This window comes from Eublepharis macularius, chromosome 8 (genome assembly GCF_028583425.1).
Source record: "Eublepharis macularius isolate TG4126 chromosome 8, MPM_Emac_v1.0, whole genome shotgun sequence".
NCBI lineage: Eukaryota > Metazoa > Chordata > Lepidosauria > Squamata > Eublepharidae > Eublepharis > Eublepharis macularius.
Window position 1 is genome coordinate 59,848,820 of NC_072797.1, and position 25,019 is coordinate 59,873,838.

At 42.5% G+C, this 25,019-nt stretch overlaps 1 protein-coding gene across 4 annotated transcripts in view; it reads left to right on the top strand.

Moving 5' to 3' along the window:
- PAM (peptidylglycine alpha-amidating monooxygenase) overlaps window positions 1-25,019 on the top strand; it is a 269,957-nt gene that overhangs the window by 109,998 nt on the left and 134,940 nt on the right. For all 4 annotated transcript variants that reach the window (XM_054986265.1, XM_054986264.1, XM_054986267.1 and 1 more), the window contains one exon: window positions 9,609-9,666. In XM_054986265.1, coding sequence (XP_054842240.1) covers window positions 9,609-9,666 — 58 coding nt within the window. The remainder of the gene's footprint in view (window positions 1-9,608; window positions 9,667-25,019) is intronic.

Consider the following 25,019-nt stretch of genomic DNA (forward strand, 5'->3'; position numbering starts at 1 on the left):
AGAAGTCCACAATTAAAATATATAACTCAGTCTGTAGGAGGCATTCTGGCCTTTCTTCAAGACAGCCTCTACAGTGGTCTCAAACCAGCTACTCTGAAAAAACAAGTAGCAGCTATCAGCACAGTCATGCCTATTGTGGAAAAAGAGGAAGAGGCATATATTCAATTTTCTTCACAGTCCGCAAGAGGAACAGGGACTAGAGATCGATCCTGGATCTCAAGTATGTGAACCGATTCATCAGACTCCGCCACTTCAGAATGGAAACTCTACGTTCGATAGCAGAGGCCCTTCGACCGGAGAAATTTCTCTATAGACTTAACAGAAGCATACCGGCATGTTCCATCGCTATGGCTCACCAACAGTTCCTGCGGTTATGCGTGGAGAAAGAACATTTTCAGTTTCATGCGATGCCCTTCACTCACACATCAAAAAATTTCTGAGAGGTGCCTCACTACTGAATCTTCCAATGATTCATCACTTTCCAATGTGGCGCCTACAAGTAGTATTGTCAGCACTCAGTAAAGCTCTCTTCGAGCTGGTATGAGACATCCCATTGCATTGGTTAAGGCTGAAGGTCATATTTCTAATTGCTATCACTTCAGCTCACTGCATCTCAGAGCTAGGGGCTCTATCCATTCGACCAGACCTATGCGTCTTCCATAGGAACAAGGTGATCCTGTAGACAGATCCAATTTTCCTACCAAAAGTACACTCCAGATTTCATCGATCCCAGGAAATCATTCTACCATCCTTCTGCACAGACCCGAAGCATCCAAAGGAGCGGGAGTGGCATACCCTAGATGTGAGACGAGCCTTAAAAGCCTACGTGATCAGAACAGAGTCTATACGTCAGTCAGATGCACTGTTCATAAACGTCACCCCTCCAAAAGTTGGACAGCGGATGTTGTCCTCGGCTATTGCCTACAGCATCAAGACGTGCATCATAAAGGCTTATAAAACCTGCAAACTTAACATCCCGTCTGGCATCATGGCTCATTCAGCCAGGAGCGCCGCAACCAACGCAGCCTTTTGCAATAATGCGTCTGTGGAAGACATTTGCAGAGCGGCCACATAGTCATCCTTGTCCACATTAGTTAAGCACTACCACATTCACACCTATGCATCACCAGACACAGCCTTCGGCAGAAGAGTACTTCAGCACATTGTGGAAGATGGTATCCCACCCGGATAGTAAAAGACTGCTTTGGGAGATCCCAAGATGTCCTCCACCTCAGAGGGAGAACGGACCTTTGGACATTTACCGTGAAGGGTCCTTCTCCTCTGAGGTCAGGAGGACATCTTGCCCTCCAGAGATCTTCACCTTATAGCTCTTCTTTTATACTGTGTGTTCTAAACTGCCTTGTCTTTTACCTGTTAGAGAAAGAAGGTTTTAACTTCCTGCCTCCCTGATTGGATGCTAGGAATCACCCAAGATGTCCTCCTGACATCAGAGGAGAAGGACTCTTCATGGTAAGTGTCCAAAGGTCCGTTATTTAAATATCTTGCACATACAACTGCCTCAGAAGTGCTCATCCTGGTGAAAGGATAACAGAGAATAAAGAATAATTTGGTGGTGGAGAGTGCTGTCAAGTCATAGCCAACTTGTGGTGACACCCCTCCCCCACTGGGGTTTTAAGGCAAAGAAACTAAGAGAAGTGACTTGCTATTGCCTGCCTCAGTGTAGCAACCATTGTGTATTTTGGTGGTCTCTCATCCAATTATTAACCAAAGCCAACCCTTCTTTGCTTCAGGAGATCTGATGAGATCAGGCTTGCCTATGTTATCCAAGTCAGGGCACACGTATCCTCTGTAACACTGAATTTCACAACACACATGATATTTTTGTATTTAAGTAAGAAGAGCTCTGTTAGCTAGCTTATTTATTAAAAATATACATGATCCATGCTCTTAGTGTATTTACTTCCAAGGCAGCTTCCAATCTTAAAAACCAAAATAATCAATAAGAAAAGCACTCACTGAGGCTGTGAGCAGTCTTAAGATCCTCAGCTGTTTGTGGTTGAATACAAATGATTAAGTACCCACATATAATGTGTATGAAGTATACAACCCTAGTTGCATGTTTGTGCAAATCTCCCCTTTATTTAAAGCATAGCACTGCCACAAAGTGCTGAACCATACTCATCTCCTCCCCCACCCCTTCTCTCCTGCTGCTTTTCTCCAGGCAAGGGTTACTTCCCAGTTTTAAGCTCTATTGGGAGAGAAAGGGTAGGGAGAAGCAGTTTCAGCACTTTCATCCTCCTCTTACGGGATATTGGCATGACCTATATTCTGACACTCACTATAATGTTTAGCTTATGCTAGGGGTTGCCATGGTAAACACGATCTTTTTCTTTATTGAATGCTAAAGTGAATAAGCATGTGAAAATGCTCAATTGCGGATAATGCTGGCCTGCAGTAGTTTGCATTTCTCTTCAGTAACCTTTCTAGTTCTGAAGGGTCCCCCTTCCCTCTGCTTATCAAATTGTTGATCTCTCTTATATTGCACCTTTTCTTTAGCTGTTCTATATACTTTGAAAATACATTGTGTAGAGTAAAGATGTTTAAAATATGTGATTAAATGGATTCATTAGCCATGGAAAGTGCTCAGTGTGGGTAGAAACACATTTTGCACAGAGTTGTGAAAGAATGCAATATTCACCTGGAATAATCGTAAGCATTGTCAAAAAGGTTCAGTACAGTGCAAACACAAACAGCATAACTGCAAAAATCAGTGAATTAAGAATTTGTCAGTTGGCCTGTTACATCAAGACTGACGATACTTTAAGGAACAAGGATGTCCTTAAGTAATCATTCCTGATTTGAATGGAAAAATAAACTCTCTTGCTTCTCTGTCCTGTGGCTCATTTGGCCATAGATCTTTGTGGGGGGGGGAGGGTTCCAGAGTTAGGCTGTTAGTTGTAAACATGTGATACAGAGAGAGTACCTTTATCCTTCATAAATTACTATTCATTGGTATCAAGGAAATGAAGGAGGGAAAGCTGAAGAACATGCATCAGTGAAAGATTAATCCTTTTATAACTTTGATTTCTATGTACAACTGGATTTGAGTCCTCTGGCACCTTAGAGAAGAACAAGATTTTCAGGGTGTAAGTTTTCAGGAGTCAGAGCTCCCTTCTTCAAACATGCGTCTGAAAATCTGGTTGGTCTCTTAAGGTGCCACTGGACTCAAATCCTGTTCTTTTACTGCAGACCAACAGGGCTACCCACCTAAAACTTAATTCTGTTAGGTTGTATAGGAAAATGAGTGTTTTCATTAAATTCTTCATAAGCATGTATTATAAGCTTGCTTCATAAGCATGAGAATTTACAGAACTGCAGGCTTAGTTGTCTGTAAACTGTAGCCTACAGGATAAATCCTGTATGGGTTAAGTAAATAAATAAATAAACATATTTATAATATAACTAGCGTGATGCCCGTGCTTCACTACTGTTTTTAACTACTTTAAATCCAGTTATAATATTTATGGGTATGTAACATTTTTTGGTTGGGGAACGGGGTTGAGTTGGTTTTGTAGTATAATAGCATAGTACCCGAGCTTCACAAAAGTGTTTGAGTAAAGCGAAGCATGTTGCTGTCTAAATCTGATGAAGTGAATTTTGAAATGTAACATTTATTGAAGAGATTTTTAAAAGGAAAAGATTGTAGTGCAATAAATAAAGTGAAAAATACATACAACCTTTTTTTTTCTACTGAAGGACTTCTTTGTAGACCGCATCGGTGGTTTCCTCCTCAGGTGCTAGGATCACCAGGCTGCTGGTGAGCTCAGTCTGAAGCAGGCCATGTAGAACTGCCCATGTGAGAAGCAGTCAATTCCTGTCACCTTCAGTATCTGCCCCGGGACTTGTTGATCATCATAGCAAAGCAGACTTTGAGGGGGAACTGCAGTCTCTTGAACTCGAAGAGGTTATCTGATGGTATGAATGGTATGCGTAGTATGAACACCGACTCCCCCCCCCCCAGTACTGCTGGTGAACAATGTGGCCTTGATGACATTCTTGTGGAGGGCTTTCACTAGCAGTCTGGTGCCATTACAGAGTTGGGTGGGTTGAGGTTCCAGAGCAGCATCACTGGAGCCCCCACTTTGAGGAGAAGCTTGTGGGCTGGGAAGCAGGAGGGTTGAGCATGTTGAGGAACTACATGGGGTAGTGGACCGTGTCATCCATTTGCACCACTGAGTCCACAGATCTGTACTCCATTTCTGCCTCTTCGAGGGAGTTGTGTTTCATTAATGACGGCAGCCTTGTGGTTCTTGGGGATCAGAATGGCATGCTTGCAGCTAGTCGATAGACTTCTCTGTGATAGTGGCGATATCAGGGTATATCATGGCCATTAGGACTTCTAGAATCATCACTACTGTGCCCAGGCCTGCAGGGATGGTCACCTTTCCCTTGGACTCAGGACTTGCTGTTACTTGGCCACTGCTGCTCAGTGCACCACAGGAGTACAATGTACATATTTCTTTGCTGCATCTCTAAGTTGCTTCCTCCTTTTAGCATTGGGATATCTTCCACAATGTCTGCCAGGAGGCTTCTTGGGGCAGTAAGAGGTGATAGCTGCAAGCGGTATGAGGTGGAGTTGGACTGAGGGAGGGATGGTGTGGTGAGCCCTTCAGCAGGTTCATGTAGGGTTGCCAGCTCCAAGTTGGGAAATTCCTGGAGATCTGGAGGGTAAAACCTGGAGAAAGTGGGGTTTGGGGAGGGAAAGGACCTTGGCATGGCATAATTCCATAGAGTCCACCTTCCAAGACAGCCATTTTCTCCAGGTGAACTGATCTCTGTGGCCTAGAGACCAGTTGTAATTCCGGGAGATCTCCAGCCACTACCTGGAGGCTGGCAACCCTAGGTTCATGTGAGAGGTTCACATTTAAATGGCTCCTAGAAAGGTCGTGCACCATCTCTCCCCATGAACATTTTAAAACTCAGTTGCCATACTGACTTTTATATAAAATCCCTATTCAAGAGTCTTGTACTGTCTTTCTTCATCTGTCTACAGTTTCTTTTACCTGATTTTTACTTCAGAACACAGAGTTCCACAGCTGACCCATCAGCCTGCCAGACACACAGGAAAGCCAGGCCCCACATGGAGATTAGCAACCCTAGACTGGGAGGTGTATTTTCCCTCAGGACACATTCAGTGACTCCCATTAGAAAGTATATACTCTTTAAAATGTTGGAGAGATGACCAATCAAGGCCGCATATGCAAATGACCTCAGGGAAGAGTGGCAGTTGGCAGAGGGGGGGGGGGAGGACTCTGCCAGCAACACAGGGAAGCTATATCCCTGTGGAAAAACACATTTTACCCCTTTTTACCCCCTTAGGGGGCAAATTTCTTAAAATCCCTTCTTAGTGAGCCCCTACATCACAAAAGGAACGTCCTGCCCAAATTTCACGCGTTTAGGTCTAGGAGTTTGAGCTGGGCGTTGATGAGTCAGTCAGGACACTTGTCTTTATATAGAGAGATAATTTATAATTTATAATAAATAAACATTTATTTATGTCATTTGTTTATTTGCTGTTGTTCAAAAATCATGTTCAATTAGTTCAAAATCTATAGCATTGCATAGACAATTATGAATGTAATCATCTATACCATTCTCTTTTGTATGGGCAAACTTGAATCCAGAACTCCAAGCCCCTTGAATTGTTTCTGACATCTGCATTTCCATTTTCTACCTAATTCTTGCCTTGTGGTAGAGAGTGCCCTCATAACTGACTTATGGCGACCCCTGGTGGGGTTTTCATGTTAAGCTAACAGAGGTGGTTTGCAATTGTCTGCCTCTGCAACCCTGGTCTTTGTTGGAGGGCTCCCATCCAATTACTAACCAAGGCCAACCCTCCTTAGCCTCTGAAATCTGAAGAGAGCAAATCATGTCAATTCTTTCCGATCCTGTACTATTATTAGATCTTGTAGGTTGGCTTGCCTGTCTGGACTGTCATGTGTGTGTATAATTTCCAGCTGCAAGATCCTGGTTTACACACTCAGGAGAATGAATTGGGAATAAAGTGGTAAAAAAACTGCTTATATACTACTCTTCTAGACAGGTTAGTGCTCCACAGAAAAGTTACTATCCCCACAAAAGTTGTTATTAATTATCCCCACAATACAGCAGGGGAGCTGAGGCTGAGAGGAATGACTTACCCATGGCCACTGCAGAGCTCATAGCAGTAGTGGGATTCAAACCAGCAGAATGCTGATTTGTAGCCCAACCACTTAACCACTATGCTAGAGCCGCTGCAATGCTTCAAACTGCAGGTGGAAGATCATGGGAATTCAGATTTTGGGATTCTTTCAATGTTAGAAGCTTCCTGGGAAAAATGGGAATCAGTAGACAGAAAGATCAGAAGCTGGAATTCACTACCTCTACTCTGAATTGCTGCATCTCATTCTGCTACCTCATTCTCTGCCATGTATAAATCCAGCCGTAGGCATTTACATTAACAACCAGAAGACTGGCACGTAAGGTCTGCCATCTTTCATCTTCAATATACAAACATGTGAATAAACATAACTTTTACAGAATGCATAGGAAAGAAAGGACGAGCTAGATATTTAAGGAATTCTAGGTTCATTTTTAGTGTTTGGAAATATTTGCAAATCTTTTAGGTGATTGTGTAAAGTTTTTTTTTTACTTTGTGAATTGTTTGCAAACACTCCCAAGCTGTTAATTTTAGAAATGTTCACCTAATGTTTGTTTGCAGCCTGTGATATGAAATAATGACAGAAGATTGCAGAGCAATTGACATTTTCAGTGCTCATCTATTTTTGTTTATTAATAGCAGTGTAGCCGTTAACATAGATGACTTATCAACCACTGACAGCTTGAAAGATAAAGAGCAATGAGTCTTTGTACAATCATTAAAGTTCTCTCTTTGTGTGAATTATTTATTTTTAATTGATGAAGTGGACAGAATTATAGGGTACTGAATTTTAAATGTCTTTATAAATTTAGACAATTGGGTCAGTGTTTTGGGCTTCAGAAGTTCCTCTTTGGTTACTATGAGAGCATTTTTAATAGTAATAATTCATATAATTCCTATAAATTTCCTTTTCCTTACCTGTTCATTCTTGCAATTTATTAGAGTTGTCTGTAATATGGTACAAAAGGGAGGGGGAGCTGTGTTAGGAAAATAGAAGCTTGCTGCCTGTGGTGATTCCTGATATAATTGTGAGTTAGATATCAGGTGAGGACTTTATCCTATAAAAGTGTTTTATTTCTGAATTGCTTGTTTTTACAGTTTGTTAGCAGTGGTTTGCAAAATACAGAACAGAAATATGCCTTGGAGTGAGTGGCCTCTTAGTACCTCTTGGATATTTCTACAAAATGTTTGAAAGAGTGAAAGCACATCTCTGTTCTGAGCTGGTGTTTGAAGTGAATGGTGGATTGGATCTCTTCACTGAAAAATTGATGGACCTGGGGGGAAATGTTGTTCTGTCGTTGTTTTGGGTTGTGTTCTCCTTGAAAATCCATGTTGCACCTCTTCCTGAACATGAGGGATCTGGACCTGACACCCAGAGTGAACTTCTGTAGTTTGTTTTACATGCGGCCATCTTTGAAATATGTTTGGAAATAGTAGTTGGTCCAATATGCAGCTACTAAACTGTAGGGAGGAATAGACTGCTGGGAACAAATTGCTCTTATGTTGATCAATCTGTATTGGTTGCCACTTAGTTTCAAGGCCCAGTTTAAAGTGTTTATTGTAAAGTCTTCGTCTGTTTCCACAGTATCTCAGGGATCCATCCTTCCAAAGTATGGTAGGTGGCTGTGAGAGGTCTGGTTTTAGAGAGGTCTGGTTTTAGAATTTCCTTCTGAAGGAAGCTTGTCTCACCTAACTTTTACTGGCATTCTACCGCATGACAAAGTGGTCCTTTTTACAAGGCCCTTTGGTTATGCTGCCACTTCAGTAGATGGGTTGGTCTAACATTTTTTAATACTGGGTTTTAGTGTTGGTAAAAGGAGAAATCAGTGGCTACCTTCTTGACCATTGGTCATGTTTTTTATTAAAACTTTGATTTGTGTGTTGCAACCCACACTCAGGGTCAATTTGTTGAAGAGTAAGATATAAATGTTTTAAATACATAAACTGTCTAGAATTCAACCACTGTAATTACATTCTATTCCTTTTTAACTGCAGCTGATGTTATCAATGCTTAAATTTAACTTAAGAACAAGGGATCTTAAAAGGTTTTGATTTTTGAAACAATTCCGACTTGCAAGCATTAATGTGTCACAGAGACTTCTAAAACAGGAGATATGCAGCTTATCTTATTTCACTGCAGCAGCCATCTTCTGGGGCTACTGAAGTAACTTCAGTCAGTACAGAGTTGACATGTTCCTGTTTGTACTGAAGACCATTACAGATCATGCATAGTCTTGCTTATCTCTCACATTGCCTTCTTTAAAGGGAAATGTTCTCTTGATTAACTTTCATTAATGTTAATTGGAATGAGTAGCATGTTGCCACGGTTATGGATTTCCAGTGTTTGTGTTATCTATGGCCAAAGTGGACTACTTAATTACGTTTAATATTGCATAAGGGCAGAGGTATGAGTAGGAGAAGATGTGTGATTTGGGAAGATGTGCTTAGCTATGAAGTACTATCGATTTGCAGATGCGTTTTCCCAGGAGCTTTCAGGGCATATTTGCAGATAATTTTTTTAAAGGAATTGAAGTGCATTTAGGGCACACTCCAGCGTGCTCTGGGCTTGTTTCCATTCATTTCCAGGGTAATACTTTGTGTGCGGAAGCTTCTATATAGATAGTGCCAGTCTTCTGAACTACCCCCTCTCCCATGTCCCCATCAGCCCAAATAATGGAGAGACACCATCTGACATCAGAACATGCTGTGCAGTTTGAGTGATTTTTCATTACTGGAAATGAATTCTGTTCTTCCATGAGAAACTTAGCTTTTTCACCCCTCACCCTTGCTTATTTAATGCTACAGTACTAAGTGAATGGCCCAAAAATCTTTTAGCCTGGAAGCTGTTCTATACAGAGCTCCACAACTGTATTTATTTATTTTCTACATTATTAGTATCTGTTACAATAAGTAGCTCATGAAGTCAGTTGGGTGCATAGTGCAACATGGCAAAACATTATTATGCCCTAATTAGCTTAAAGCATTCTATCTGTCAATAACATTTTTATTCCTTTCCTGTTCCTATTCTACCTTTTCTCCAACAACTCAGTGCTTTTATATACGAGTCTTTCCTCCCATGTTTGATCCTCAGAACAACACTGTGAAATAGGTTAGGCTAAAAGAGAGACACACGCCATGTCTCTCCTGGTCCAATACCATGCTAGCTCTTCTGTTGATCGCTCCCTTATAGATGAGTCAAATTTACTGGGTGTAAATTTCACCATTGTAAATTTCACCATTGTTGTCCTAGGCAATGGTGCATATGAAAGCACCCTCAGAAGTTTTTAATAGGCAACTTATTTCATAAACAAGAAACTTAGTATTTATGCCCCCCCCAGCAGTTTGTAAGGCGAGCTACTTCTCAGTGGAATGTAACATTTTGTCCTTTAAAAAAATAAATGTCTAATATTTTCTTTGTTGTGTTCTTTGTTTCTCTCCTGCCTGATAGTCTGATACCTACTTCTGCATGTCTCTGCGACTACCAGTGGAGGAGGAAGCCTATGTAGGTGAGTATTACCCAAGTGTCAAGAAAATCATAGTCATGGCTTCACTATAGCTCAATTTTTTCCTATCAGAGTTCTTATAATGCATTCATCATGCCTAATGCAGAAGCAAAGTAGAGGGAACCACTTAAGGTGGGGATAACAAACTGTATCTGGAGACACTCATGAGTAATAGTACTTAAGGAGCTTTGTGTAGATGCCTTTGGCAGCTGGGCCCAAGCAGTTCCATTTGTAAAGTATTGGCTTTCTGTCTGTGGCTGAATACTTAATTCCACTCCATTGCACAAGCTGTTTATTTACCTGCTGGTTCAGGCTGTAAATCTCTTTGCACTTACAATAAGCAATAGGCACAGTAAGATCTTACCTTTCTGCAAAATATACTTGCTTTATATTGAGGCATGGGTGAGATGACAGATAAATGACAGACTCTACTACAGTAGCATATCAATGTTTAATTTAAGTAACTAAGCCAGTAAAGTAAGCACCATCTGTTAAGCGTGTTCTCACAATACTCTTTTAATTTTTTTTAAAAAATTCAATTTTGCTAGCAAACATTAGGCTTTGCTGGTAAAGATGTTAATAGTAGAATGGAAATCTATGAGGAATCTGTAGGGAAAAAGGCCATATATTTCAACAAAGTTACTTGAAGGTATTTTTTAAAAGAAATTTTATTTAAAAGAAAAAAGTATGAAAATAAAAAGTGCATAATAAAAGATTATACAAACACCACCTTTGAAAATGAATTGAGACTTATACAAATATAAACAGTACATTTGGAATTAATTTAAGACTTATACAAACACTGCTTTAAAATTACATGGCTAAACGTAATTGCATAATGGCTGTCCTTGGTTACTTATACACACTATAATATCAACTTTTTGATTAATCATTTCTCTATGTTTTATCTTCTTTATACTAAGTTACCTTGATTGTTAATTTCTGCCAAAGTAATCAAAGAAATCCTTCCATTTTCCCCACATTCAACTATTGGTCTGTTATGTAGATAAGTAGTTAATTTGGCCATTGATGCGTATTCATAAATCTTATCTATCCACTCTGACACATCAGGACATATATCTCTTTTCCAATTTGCTGCATATAATACTCTTGCTGCTGTCACCATGTAACGGAAAAGGTCTCCCTGTTCTTTTTTAACATTAATTGGTAGGATGTTTAAGAACATGTTTTTTGGATTTAGCTCAAATCTGAGTTTGAGAATCTTCTCCATCTCTTCATGTATCTTTATCCAATATTTTTGTGATCTCTTACAGGTCCACCACATATGGTAAAATGTTACATCCATGTTTTGACATTTCCAACAGTGTCCACTGTAACCCTTACTAATTCTTGCAATGTCTTTGGGGGTAGTGTACTATCTAAAGAATATTTTATACCAATTATCTCTTAGTAACTGACAGTCTGTAAATTTTATGTCCTTAGTCCATAGATTCATCTAAATAGTTTCTCCAAAATTTTATCATACAGGTTTTTACTTGAAAGTATTAATCATATGTATATGTGCAGTGTAAAATTGTGATTCCCCCCCCACCTTCTTCTTCAAAATAGGTTTTTAAAGGTGAAAGAAAGCTGCTGTCTTTGCATTGTATGCTGTCTTTGCATACAATGAAGAAGAGAGAATAGGATTTTTCGAAGGATATCTCCCCTCTCTTTAATAGGATTGACTAGATTACTTATATTGTGTTTTCCTCATTATATCGGCATGCGCTATGTTAGACGAAACAGGCTTCCTTATATTTTTACACTCCTTTGTAAAAGGAAAAGTGTGGATGGTTACTATAATGTGATGTTCGAAAGTGGCATCAAGTCACAGCCAACTTATGACAACCCCCATGGGTTTTTCAAGGCAAACCCTTGAAAGGTTTTCAGAGGTAGCTTGCCCTTGTCTACCTCTGTGTAGCAACCTGAGTCTTCCTTGGTCATCTCCTGTCTAGATGCTAACCAAGACCAACCCTGCTTAGTTTCTGAGAGTTGGCAAGCTCGAGCTTGCCTGGGCCATCAAAATCATAGTTACTATATTATCTTATATATTAATAGCCAAGTGGCCCTGATTTGTGGATACTTAAATCCAGATATTGGAGCCATGAATGGACAAGATAGAACTTCCTGCATAACTGAAAAATGTTCCAGGTTTGCAGAAAAATCTGAAATCTAACAAAAATATTCTGGGATATAGTTTAAAAATGATAAAAGGAATTCCTGTGGCTTGGATTTGATTTGTTAAATTAGTTTTATATTTTTATGATGTTTTAATGTATATTTTATGTTGTAAGCTGTCTGGAGCCCATTTGTGTGGAGGGCAGGATATAAATCAATTTAATTAAATAAATAATTTTAACCAGATGCCCTCAGTGGTTGTTGCTAGGTGACCATAACAGTTTAGCCAGTATTCTAGGCAAGAGGGGGAACAGGGCCCTTTTTAGGGCTGTTTTGACCGATGGTTGGTTGGTTAGTTAATTCAATTTTTAGCCTTCCCTCTCTGCAAGCAGGCTCAGGGCGGATTACAACAATGATAAAGCATATACAAAGATATAACACCCCCCTCCACAAGTCTTTGCAGGTTCCCCACTGTGCTACTGGGCCTAGCTCAGCCAGCAGCATGCAACTGGGTCATAGGTAGAGGTTGCCGGGCTGGGGGAGAAGACGGGGGGGACAGACAAAGGTGGGTTGGAAGGAGAGAAGGAAGCAGGAAAAGGGTGAGAGGATATGGGGGCTGACAGGGAAGCAAAGGAGGTTGTGGCGGGACAAGTGAAAATGAGATAAGCCCTACAAGTCCTCGTAGGTCCACTCCTTGTACTATATTATTATATACTATAATTACAATCATGTACAAAATTTAAAATTCTCCTTACTTTATCACCAGGTTGTCTTTTGAGTATAAACTTGATTTGGTCTTCATATTATAGTGGTGCATTCCAGCACTTATGCTAGTTGTTAAAACAGCTATGAATATTTTGACATCTTGATTTAGAAAGGTGATGGGCCTATATGATACCTGGAATGTAGCATCTTCTCCTGACTTTGAAATGACACTCAGTTTAGTGTGATGTCATGTGTCTGGAATAATGCCCCCTTCTAATATAGTATTAAACAATGTTGTCAAATGGGGTATCAGAGTATATGATAACCATTTGTAAAATTTGCCTTGTACCTTTTAATTTGGGGGGGAAGGTCTTTTACCTTTTAAATTTTGTGCCTTTTACTGCTTCTCCTATTGTTTGTTTAACCTTAAACCTTCTGCATGCAAAGCAGTTTTTCTGCCAATGAGCCACATCCCCTCTCCCGATTCAGTTTTCCTTTGCACAATGTGCTGAGATGAAAGATGGAACACCAGTAAGTGATGACGCCCAAGGGTGAGCACCTTCATTAACCAAGGTTTGTTTCTCCCTCAGTAACTGGGATTTTTAATCATATCTTAATCATAGTTAAGAGTTCTAGTTACTGGGGTGGAAACAAACCTCAGTGAGGCAACAGTCAGACATAGGGGTAGAGTGGGATTGAAGACATCTGTCTTTAACATTTCTTCATGTGGGGAGGGGGGAGCAAGCTTGTGAACTTGCCACTTAACCAGGTGACCATCACAAGCAAACATTTATTTCTGATACCTGAATTATACCATAGTCATGCTTTAAAATAACTCGAGAAGAGCACTCAGAGAGCGGGATCCAGACTGAATAGGAGATTTCCACCAATTCCCTTGCCCAGTGTAGACCTCCCTCATGTTGTTCTTCAAGGTCCCCTGCCTCCCAGAAGCAACATTTTGCAGTGATTCATGGGGAGTAATTGGGGGGGGGGGACCAAGTTCCAGTCTGCTAATGGAAAATTTGTTCTGGAACCAACCCAGAGCTAATCTGCACATGCAGTGGAATCATAATGCATAGCTTTTCCTAGTTTGTACATTTCAGGTTTAGGGATCTCCTCTTTGAACACCCCCCCCCCCAAACTTCTCTGTGACATAGCTTGCTTGTAGAACATACCCTTTGCATGTATAAAATCTTGAGTTCATTCCTCAGGTATCTCCAGCTAAAAGGCTGTCATTGTGGCTGAGAAAAACCTCTGCAAATAGAGTTGCTGCTACTACCAGATCAGATCAACCACACATTTGCATAAACAGAAAATAGAAAATTTAATCTTTGAATGATTATGACATTTGTGTTAGAATAATGAAGAATATTACTACTTGATCATGAAATGGGCCATGTGTGCTTAAATTACTCTGTTTACACAATGATTGAATTATATTGCATATATTGATTATATATCCTGGGGGCTAATAAATGGAGTGTCTTGCTTATGTTCTGCAATTGTATCTACCATAGCAAAATAAGAAGTAGATTTTTAAAAATAAATTTATTATTCCACTTATTAACAGGTGTGTCTAATCAGCTCACAGATTTTAAACAATAAAATGTTATATTAAATACAAAAATATATAAAATAGAGGTTCTGAGGTAGGGTTGCCAGCCTTCAGGTGGTGGCTGGAGATCTCCTGGAATTACAACTAATCTCCAGGCCACACTGGAGAAAATGACTGCTTTGGAGGGTGGATTCTATGGAATTATATCATACTGAGCTCCTTTCCCTCCCCAAACCCAACCTTCTCCAGGTTTCATTCCCCAGCTTGGAGCTGGCAACCCTGTTTTGAGGTAAAAAACAAAACCAAACCCCTAAGCTAAACAACCATATAGGCATTTGTGAAGGAGCTTTTCAGGTCACATTATCACCCCAGAGACTTCGTTGGCTATGTTTCTAACAGGATTTATATCCCTCATCTTCAAGCAGGGATCAAGCTTCAATAGAGAATTTACACCCTCTCACATCCCCTCTGGAGAATTTCAACCAATCCCTCACCCATTATTGTCTCACTTCTGAGGTAAAAATGCGAGAGTAGGAATGGGAGAAATTTTTAAAAGGGTTAGAAATGCTCAGCGGAAAGATATTTAGATATGTGTGCTGGCAAAGAGGAGACAGAGTAGAACAGAGGAACATCATCATCATCATAAATGGATTTATATACCATCCTTCAGGACAACTTAACACCCACTCTGAGTGGTTTACAAAGTTTGTTGTTATTATCTTCACAACAATCACTCTGTGAGGTGGGTGAGGCTGAGTGAGCTCCAAGAACATATCATTGGGCCAATATAAAATCTAATATAAAACAGAAATTTTAGAATTCCATAAGCACAATCCAGTCAAAAGTTAATGTTTTTTTAAGATGTGAGAAAGATTTTAAACACATTTTTTTTAAAAAAAAATCATTTAAAATTTTATAGCTAAACTCTCGGCTGGTCCATACCCTCCAATATGACAGATCCCCCAGCTGGCAGAAAGAGAAGGGGCTCTAACCCAAGTCTTCATGTGATAACTGAAGCCTTCATAGGTGATGGGAGGCTAATAATTCAGTAATTTTATTTGTGAAACTGACACCTGGGAGATAACGAAAAATGTCTGAAAGGATGTTGTGTGTGTGAGAGTGTGTGTGTGTGAGAGAGAGATACTGCTGCACAGTAGTATCTCTAAGGGCCAAAGCACAATTGCTTTCTGAATTAAAGTTGGTCATAACTTCAGTCTTATACCTAGCAAGATTTCCTTTAGAATGGGTAAGAGCAAGCCATGTGCATCCTGATTAGTAGGAGATGAGAAATGACTCATCCAGAGTGACAGGTAGTTTGCCTTGCCTTTATTCAGTTCTGCTGTCTTGTGTATCTAGAGTAATTAAATATCTAATCCTACCTCATGCAGAGATGGAGCAGAATTGCCAACATACAACAGAAACTGATTGGAAGTGTAGAAGGCTAGAGCAGTGAATCATCAGAGAAAGGTAGTGGCCAGGGCTGCCAAAAGCCACTACACTCTTCCGGATAAACTATGGTCTGCCCTCACACCAACCCAAACAGCATATAAAAACAAATCATGTGACATGTGGCTGCCAGGCCATGTTATGATCAGAGCTCTGGAGTTTTGTTTCACACCTTGGTGGCATTGTATGTGGGTGCATTTTTTGGGCTCATTAGAAGTTTTAAATTATCTTATGAATATATTCCTTGTGGGAAACAAGTAGTTCTTTCATGGCACACAGTTTAAGAATTATTGCTGTGCATGTTTTATTGGTGTTTCTGCCTGAATCTCTTTACATACTCATATATATAGTATTTAACTAATTATGTGTTAGGACTTACGTGAATTAAAAATCTATAGTGATAAACTGCATGTTTTGGTTTATGGTACGTGTACTGATTTGTGAGCCAGTATTTACAACAAGTGAATCTGCATGAAATACCTTAAGTAGCAGTGCTCTTTGGTATTATTTTTATATACAAGAAATATAGCTTTTAAGATGTAGTTAGGATTTAGCAAGCAGGCCCTTTTGAGCAACTATTATTCCTTCTGTTTTTATATAGTCAGTACAGTATTTGAACATTTACAGAATGAATTCCTCAGTACTTATCAAATAAAAAGGAAGGTAGACAGAAGTTTCAGCTTACGTGTTACTGGTCCTGTTGTTCCTACCTTTTTGGAATCTTTTCAGTAATTTGATCAAAAACCAGATACCATAACCCATTAAAGCAGGCCTTGGAATTTTGCGATCATAAGCAGTTTTACAAAGCACTGTGACTTACATGCACATCTGTGTGCCCTTTTAACTAAATGGACTTGGATAGAAATCTTTGCAGAGCTACTAGGAAGCAATCACCATTAAAATTAATGGGGTTTATTTATCAGTAAACAAGCATAGGAATTGGGATAAAAGCATATGCTGCTCACGTTAGAATTTTTAAAAAGTGGAAGGGAGAATTTAATTTAGAGACCTAATGGTTGCTGATTAACAAATTGTGCATAGACTATTTCTCTCAGTAAAATGCTTGTTTTGAAAGAAAACAGTCTGACTGTAAAATCACTTCATCTTATATACCAGTTTTTCAGAGAGCTTTAGCTTCCTCACATATTCCTATCTTCAGATTTGAATATGTGAAACGTTTTCGTCGATGCTAGACATTGTTGCCTAATTTTTAAAAAAAGGCTGAATGTCACTGTGAAATATTGTAAACATTTCCAAACTTTTATGGGGCCAGTGAAATGTGGGAAAGTAAGTAGTTGTGACTTTTGTTTTTGGCCTAAAGCCTATTCCACAAAAATATTAGGAGGTTTGGTACTTGAAGATTTCAGGGTTTATTCTGTTTTTAGTTTTTAAACCACACAGTTAATTATATAGCCTGGAGTGGTCTGCTTCTGACATTGTTGGCTGGAACATATAGCCCTTATGATTTAGGATAAGGGGACTGGCTTCCAAAAGCCTTCTCTTCTCTGTAACAATCATGTTTACATAACTTTTCCTTTCTCCCTCTGAGGCGGAGGACATCTTGGGTTGTTCCCTTTGCCCAATCAGGGAGGCAGGAAATCCAAAATTGTTCCTCCTCTTCCTGTTGGCGCCCAGGATTGCCTCTTCCCTCCCAGTTCTTTCCTGCCTCCAGGGAGAGCAGTCATGGTTTTTCATCTCTCTGCTGACCCACTGCATTTTTTCTTATCTCTTGCTTGTTCTTAACTTCTTATTGTTCCTGACTTATTACTGTTCCTGAATTCTCATTACTTACCTGTCCCTAACTTAACTCTCATTCTGTCCTCTTCCTACTAAACCTTCTTCTACCCCGCTGCTTCCCTCCATCCACGTGTTTGAAGCTGCGATGGTGGACAAGGAGTCTAGAGACTCAGAAGGCAGCTTCATGGACGAGGAGGAGCAGCAAACAACAACAGCCGCCGCGGCGGCTTTAACGTCCGATCCTCCTGGTACCGTCCTGCCCTTGTGGCAGGAACGGAATCCCGGCGCCTTTCCGGCTCATAAGCCACATACGTCGTCAAAAAGGCCGCGTCAGAAGCATGCAGAGTCGGGATCAACACTCCATCTCAACGCCAGAGATGGGAGTCACGCTGAATCAGAGGCCGAAGATCAGGCAGGAAACAACAATGGCGCTCACGCCAAATCCCACGCGGCTCCGGGTGTCCTGCTGGCCAACCTCCCAGCAGGAGGATGTGCCCTCACTAGCTTCCAGCCCTGCAGGAGATGCTCAAGTGCCTAGTACTAGCACTCAGGCGGCCGGTAAGGACACAGGTGATCTCGGTCCCATGTTGCCAGGCGAGTTTCTCTCCTTCCTTCGCCAGACTATGAGAGAGGAAATCCATAATTATTGTCAATCCTCTATTGAGGCAGCAAGTGAATCTACCTCCACCCCCCCATCCCCCCCGAGGAAACTATGCCGTTCCACTCATCACTGGCCCACCAAGGCTGCTCAGAAGTCGGTCCCAGGGGTGCCCCACACTTATGGCCTAGGAGTGGGGACGAGCTCTGAGAGCGAGGAGGGGGAAGAAGGGGAATTCCTCTCTGAGGAGGAAGACGAGGAAGTTACCATGCCCAATCAATCTGAGAGACTTTTTAAGCCTGAGGATTATCAATACCTTTTGGCCAAGGCACTTGCTGCTCTAGATCTACAAGAGAAATGTAAAAGGGAGGAGGAGGATCCCATTAGGACGGGCAAGGCTTCCTCCAGACCTAGAGGGAGTAAGGAGTTCTTCCCAAGGGCTGACAATCCCGAGAAAGTTTTCCCCTTCCCTGAATATTTTGAGAGGCAATTAAAAGCAGAGTGGACATCGCCAGCTGTTACCAAACAATGCTCATCTATTGCCAAAAAAATTGTATGCGTTACCTAACTATTCCAATGAGTTGTTGCAGGTACCGAAAATAGATGCTCCAGTCGCTGCCATTCAATCCGCTGGCCTCCTGTCAGAAGATGGCCAGGGGTCAGTGAAAGACAATATGGACAGGAAAGCAGAAGCCACTCTGCGTAGAGCCCACGAGGCGGCGGCTATGGCCATCAGAGCTTCTTCAGCCGCATCTATCGTATCAAGAGCAGCGGTCGTTTGGCTCCACAAGTTGATCCAACTACTGCCTAGCAATCAAAGACGCCCGCTAGAAGGAGCAAGCCGTATTCTGAAAGCGACCACATTCACAGCAGACGCCACCCTCGACGCAGTAACCTTTTCCTCTTGAGCTATAGCCTCGGAGACAGTCGCCAGGAGACTCCTCTGGCTAACAGCTTGGCCTGCAGACTTACGCTCCAAGTTCATTATAATGGCTTACCCCTTCCACGGAGACAGACTCTTCAGCGAAGCCCTTGACAGGGTCCTGGTGGAAACAAGGGATAAGAAGAAGGCTTTTCCTAAATCGGTCAGAAGATTGGACAGGCGTCCTTTCAATTCCCAGCCTTTTCGTGCCCACCATTCCTTACCCAGATTTCGTCAGGACCACAAGCGCCCCTCCTGGAACGGCAACAGGACCAACTTTAAGAAAAACAGCTTTGGACCCAGAAACAATAGGTTCCACCAATCAAGGGGCGACAGACAGGAGTTTGATGGTAAAGGCCAGAAGGCCTGACTCGCCTCCGGGTCCGGTGGGGGGAAGACTACAATATTTCCAACAGACCTGGCGGGCATCCCGAGCGGATGCATGGACTTTAGAAGTAGTCTCAAAAGGTTATTCAATAGAATTCAAATCCTACCCACCGGATCGTTTCCTATCGTCCCCTCTCCGAAAAAATCACCCAAAAAGTCTGATTACATTACAAGCGGTACAACATCTACAAAACATCAGAGCAATAGAGCAGGCGCCCCCTCAGGAGCAAGGCTCGGGGGTTTATTCTCTGTTCTTCGTCGTACCCAAGCAAAATGGAGGCTGGAGAGCCATTCTGGACTTAAAGTTCGTCAATCATTTCATAAAGCTAAGACACTTTCGCATGGAGACACTGAGAACTATCTCGGAGGCCCTCAGACAGAGAGAATTCCTCACGTCCATAGACCTTACCGAGGCATACCTGCACATTCCAATGCACCCCGCTCATCGTCGTTATCTAAGGTTCCACTTGGACAACTGCCACTACCAGTTCAAGGCTCTCCCCTTCGGTCTGGCAACGGCCCCACGTGTTTTTCCCAAGGTCCTCATAAATCCCATCATCCGTCTCAGAGAACAGGGGATTCATATCTATCCTTAACTGGACAACCTGCTCCTCAGGGCAGATTCCAGGGAAAAGGCTGAGCAGAACACCAAGACCACAATCCTTCTCCTCCAAGAACACGGCTTCCTAATAAATATGTCCAAGTGTTCCTTGATCCCTTCTCAGAGGCTGCGTCATCTCGGCCTGATTATCGACACGTCAACAGGCCGGTTTTACCTGCTACCAGAGAAGATTCAAAAAACAAAAGATCTGACCAGCCTGACCATCAGGAGCACCCACTCTTCATTAACGTCTCTATCCAAACTGATGGGAACACTAGTGGCCAACTGCGAAGCCCTGGACTGGGGTCGTCTTCATTCACGAGAGCTCCTATCGTTCCTCGGGCCCTTCCAGTCACTGATTGTAGCGGGAGTGGACAAACAGCTCAAGATCCCATCAAGAGTCAAAACCAGCCTCAGGTGGTGGACCAAAAACTCCAACCTATGTCGGGGGAAGTCGTTCCTCAACCCTCCCAGGATACAACTATTTATGGATGCCACTCTGTCGGGCTGGGGGGTGGTCCTGGCGGGCCGACCTGCTCAGGGCGTCTGGTCGCCCGAGGAGTCACGACTACCCATCAATCTCTTGGAGATACGTGTGATTTGGCTAGCTCTTGTTCACTTCTCCAAGGAAGTCACCAATATGGACATCTTGATTCGCACAGACAACATCGCTGCCAAAGCGTACATCAACCACCAAGGGGGAACTCGCTCCTCACAGCTTCACAGGGAGGCGATGAGAATTCTGTTGTGGGCTGAGTCTCATCTGGCATCTCTTCAAGAAGAACACGTGAAAGGCACAGCCAATTCTCAAGCCGACTGGCTGAGCAGACAATCCATCCACCCGGGGGAGTGGGCCCTCAAGTGGGAGATTTTCCTGGAAATATCCAACAAGTTCGGATTTCCAATCCTGGATCTATTTGCGACGTCCACCAACTACCAAGTCCCGAGATTCTTCTCCCGATATCTGTCCCCCCAAGCCGAACAGACAGACGCCCTATCTTCTCCATGGCCCAGGGGACTGCTGTACGCCTTTCTGCCCATCCCCCTGATCCCCAGAGTGCTCAGAAGAATCTTGGATCAGAAGGCGCAGATTATTCTGGTGGCACCATGGTGGCCTCGGAGACCATGGTTCTCCATCATCCAATCACTGTCAACCACTTCACCCATGCATCTTCCATCGATACTGGACCTCCTGCATCAGGGCCCAGTCTGGCACCCTCACCCAGACTGGATGTGCTTGACCGCCTGGAGGTTGAGAGGCGAGCCTTAGCCAGCCTAGACTATCCTCCCCAAGTAATCAACACGCTCCTTGCTTCTAGGAGGAAGTCGATGACCAGAATTTATAACGCATCCTGGAAAGCCTTCGTTCGGTGGACCAGAAGAAAGCATTTCGATTCCATGCATCCCTCATTGACAACGATCTTAGGTTTCCTGCAGGAGGGCCTTGATTCTGGGCTTAAGCCAGCCACGCTACGCAAACAGGTGGCAGCCCTGACCTCGGTCCTTCCTCCGCTAGAGGGCATCAAGGTTTCTCGACACCCACACGTCCAGCGTTTTCTAAGGGGCACCTCACTCCTGAGCCCCCCTGCCCTACATTGTTTTCCCACTTGGAGACTTCACGTTGTTCTGTCAGCGTTAACAAGACCTCCCTTCGAACCGCTCCAGCGGGTCTCAATGAAATGGCTGAAGCTAAAGACTGTATTTTTAGTGGCCATTACTTCGGCCAGAAGGATTTTGGAACTAGCAGCCTTATCTATCAAGCCTAATCTTTGCATTTTCCATCGAGACAAAGTAATTCTTCGCACTGACCCTACCTTTTTACCAAAGGCTAACTCCAGATTTCATCGAATGCAAGAAATCTATCTTCCGTCCTTCTACCCCAACCCAACACACCCCAGAGAGCGAGACTGGCACACTCTCGATGTTAGGAGAGCTCTCAAGACCTACCTGACCAGGACGGAAGCGTTCAGAAGACAGACTGTCTTTTCATCAATGTGTCTCCCCCTAACCAGGGGGGGAAGATGTCTTCATCCACAATAGGGAGAAGTATTAGATCTTGCATATCAGAAGCTTATACGGCATGCAACAGGGAGGTTCCACATGGAATTACTGCACACTCGGCCAGGAGCGCGGCTGCCAATGCAGCTCTGTTTAACAACGCCTCCATAGATGAAGTTTGCAGGGCAGCTACCTGGTCCTCAATTTTATCATTCGTCAGGCACTATAAGCTACATATATTCGGAAGGAGAGTTCTTGAACACATAGTTTAAGATGAGGAACTATTCTCACCCTCTTTGGGATAACTGCTTTGGGAGCACCCAAGATGTCCTCCGCCTCAGAGGGAGAACGGACCTTTGGACACTTACCGTGAAGGGTCCTTCTCCTCTGACGGCAGGAGGACATCTTGCCCCTCCCGAATTCCTCGTCTGTACTCTCACTATCTTCTTGCTGTACTGCTATTACTGATTGTGTCAGCTTAACTGCTTATCTTCTGTCTTTTTTCTTGTTGTCAGTGTTCTATGTCTTTATGCACCATATGCTCTGGGCAGCGTTTTTGTCTTGTTCCAGTTGCTAGTTACTAAGTTTTCTCTACATTTCTTTCATTAAGGAGAACAGAGTTAATGTTTATTGTCTCACTGCTTGTGGAGTCTCCAGAACTGGGAGGGAAGAGGCAATCCTGGGCGCCAACAGGAAGAGGAGGAACAATTTTGGATTTCCTGCCTCCCTGATTGGGCAAAGGGAACAACCCAAGATGTCCTCCTGCTGTCAGAGGAGAAGGACCCTTCACGGTAAGTGTCCAAAGGTCCGTTCCTGTGGCCTATCGCGTGATTGTGTAGTGGTGTAGCATTATGAGTCCAACGTTTTGAACTTAGACAGGAATCATACCTGAATTGAAAAGTGTGCTGCTCTGTAGAATATGTTTAATTATGTTTATAGAATTCTGTCTCTGTTCTCCACACACGTACAGTAGGACTGAACGTATATGAAATAGGTAAGATTGAAGTGGATGTGATGTGACCTCTTCCTTTCATGATTCTGAAAAATCAGTATTTCTCCACGTAGCCTTTTAACTTCTTACCATTTTGTAAGGGCAAGTAGCACAATTAGAAAAAAACATAAATTATATTGTACAAGTCTGATACAATCTGCTCTTTACTATTAACCTCTGGTGATGGGTAAAAGTTATGCTATTGACACATGGAATAATTGTGTCTGACTGCAAGCCACTCAGCCAGGAAATTTATCTGTCATTCTCCTCTTATTTTCACCCATGTGGCTGACCAGTAGATAAATGTATTTTTCCCCTAATGAAATAAATGTATTTTTTCCTTATTAACTGATGGTATGCCCCTATTTGTCAAACACTTCCATACAAACGAGATTGGGTATATTACCATCTGAAATATAGTTGTAGTATTGATGTGTTATTTATTTACCAGACTCTGCAACTGTTACTATATTTATGAATTTGGTAGGTAATGATTTGTTCTTTTTTTAACTTGTGAAAATAATTGTGGTTGGCTGATCTGTTATAGTTCATTTAGAGAAATATAGGACTAAAATGAACAAAAATATAGGTTGGGCACAGAAATATATGATCATAGAATCATAGAGTTGGAAGGGGCCATACAGACCATCTAGTCCAACCCCCTGCCCAGTGCAGGATCAGCCTAAAGCATCTCTGACAAGTATTCATCCAGCCTCTTCTTGAAAACTGCCAGTGAAGGGGAGCTCACCACCTCTTTAGGCAGCTGATTCCACTTTTGAACTACTCTGACTGTGAAAAAGTTTTTCCTAATATCCAGCCGGTACCTTTGTGCATGTAGTTTTAGCCCATTGCTTCGCGTCCTACCCTCTGCTGCCAACTGGAACAGCTCTTTGCCCTCCTCCAAATGACAGCCTTTCAAATATTTAAAGAGAGCAATCATGTCCCTCCTCAATCTCCTCTTCTCCAAACTAAACATTCCCAAGGCCCTCAGCCTTTCCTCGTAGGGCTCAGTCTTCAGACCCCTGATCATTCTTGTCACTCTCCTCTGCACCCTCTCGATTTTGTCCACATCCTTTTTGAAGTGAGGCCTCCAGAACTGCACACAATACTCCAGGTGTGGCCTGACCAAGGCAGTATAGAGAGGGGCTATGACCTCCTGCGATTTCGACGCTATGGCCCCTTTGATACAACCCAGGATTGAATTAGCCTTTTTTGCCACCGCATCACACTGACTGCTCATATTCAGTTTACAGTCCACTCTTACCCCAAGATCCCTTTCACATATACTACTGCCCAGAAGTGTATCCCCCATCCAGTATTTGTGCTTCTCATTTTTGTGTCCCAGATGTAATACTGTACACTTGCCTTTGTTGAATTGCATCCTATTCACAGCTGCCCACTTCTCCAGAGTATTCAGGTCTTGTTGAATTTTAATTCTATCTTCTTGGGTGTTTGCCACCGCTCCCAATTTGGTATCATCAGCAAATTTAATGAGCAGCCCTTCCACTCCTTCATCCAGATCATTGATAAAAATATTGAAAAGTACCGGGCCCAAAACCGACCCCTGCGGCATCCCACTGGACATCTCCCTCCAATCTGATGAAACGCCGTTGACCACCACTCTTTGAGTGCGGTCCTCCAACCAGTTCCCTATCCACCGAACTGTCCTATAGTCTACTCCACAGTCTTCCAGTTTGCCCATCAGAATGTCATGGGGAACCTTATCAAAAGCTTTACTGAAATCCAGATAAATCACGTCAACAGAGTTCCCCCGATCCAGTAAGCTGGTCACCCGATCAAAGAAGGAAACCAGGTTGGTCTGGCAAGATCTGTTAGGAACAAAACCATGCTGACTTCCCCGGATCACTGAGTGGTCCTTCAGATGCTTACAGATTGATCCCTTTAAAATCTGTTCTAATATCTTCCCAGCAATAGAAGTCAGACTGACCGGCTTGTAGTTTCCTGGGTCATCCTTCCTCCCTTTCTTAAAGATTGGGATAACATTCGCTCTTCTCCAATCTTGTGGCACATCCTCAGTCCTCCAGGAGGCCTTGAAGATGATGGACAGGGGTTCTGCAAGTTCTCTGGAAAGTTCTTTCAGCACTCTTGGGTGCACCCCATCCGGCCCAGGGGATTTGTATTCATCCAGTGCAGCCAGATGCCTCTCCACTACCTCTCTGTCAATGTCAATTAGCCACTCAGGTGTCCTGCCACATTTTCTACTATCTCTAGATGTGCCTGAGTTCTTCAGGGAGAAAACAGAGGCAAAAAAGTCATTAAGCCTGTCTGCTTTTTCTC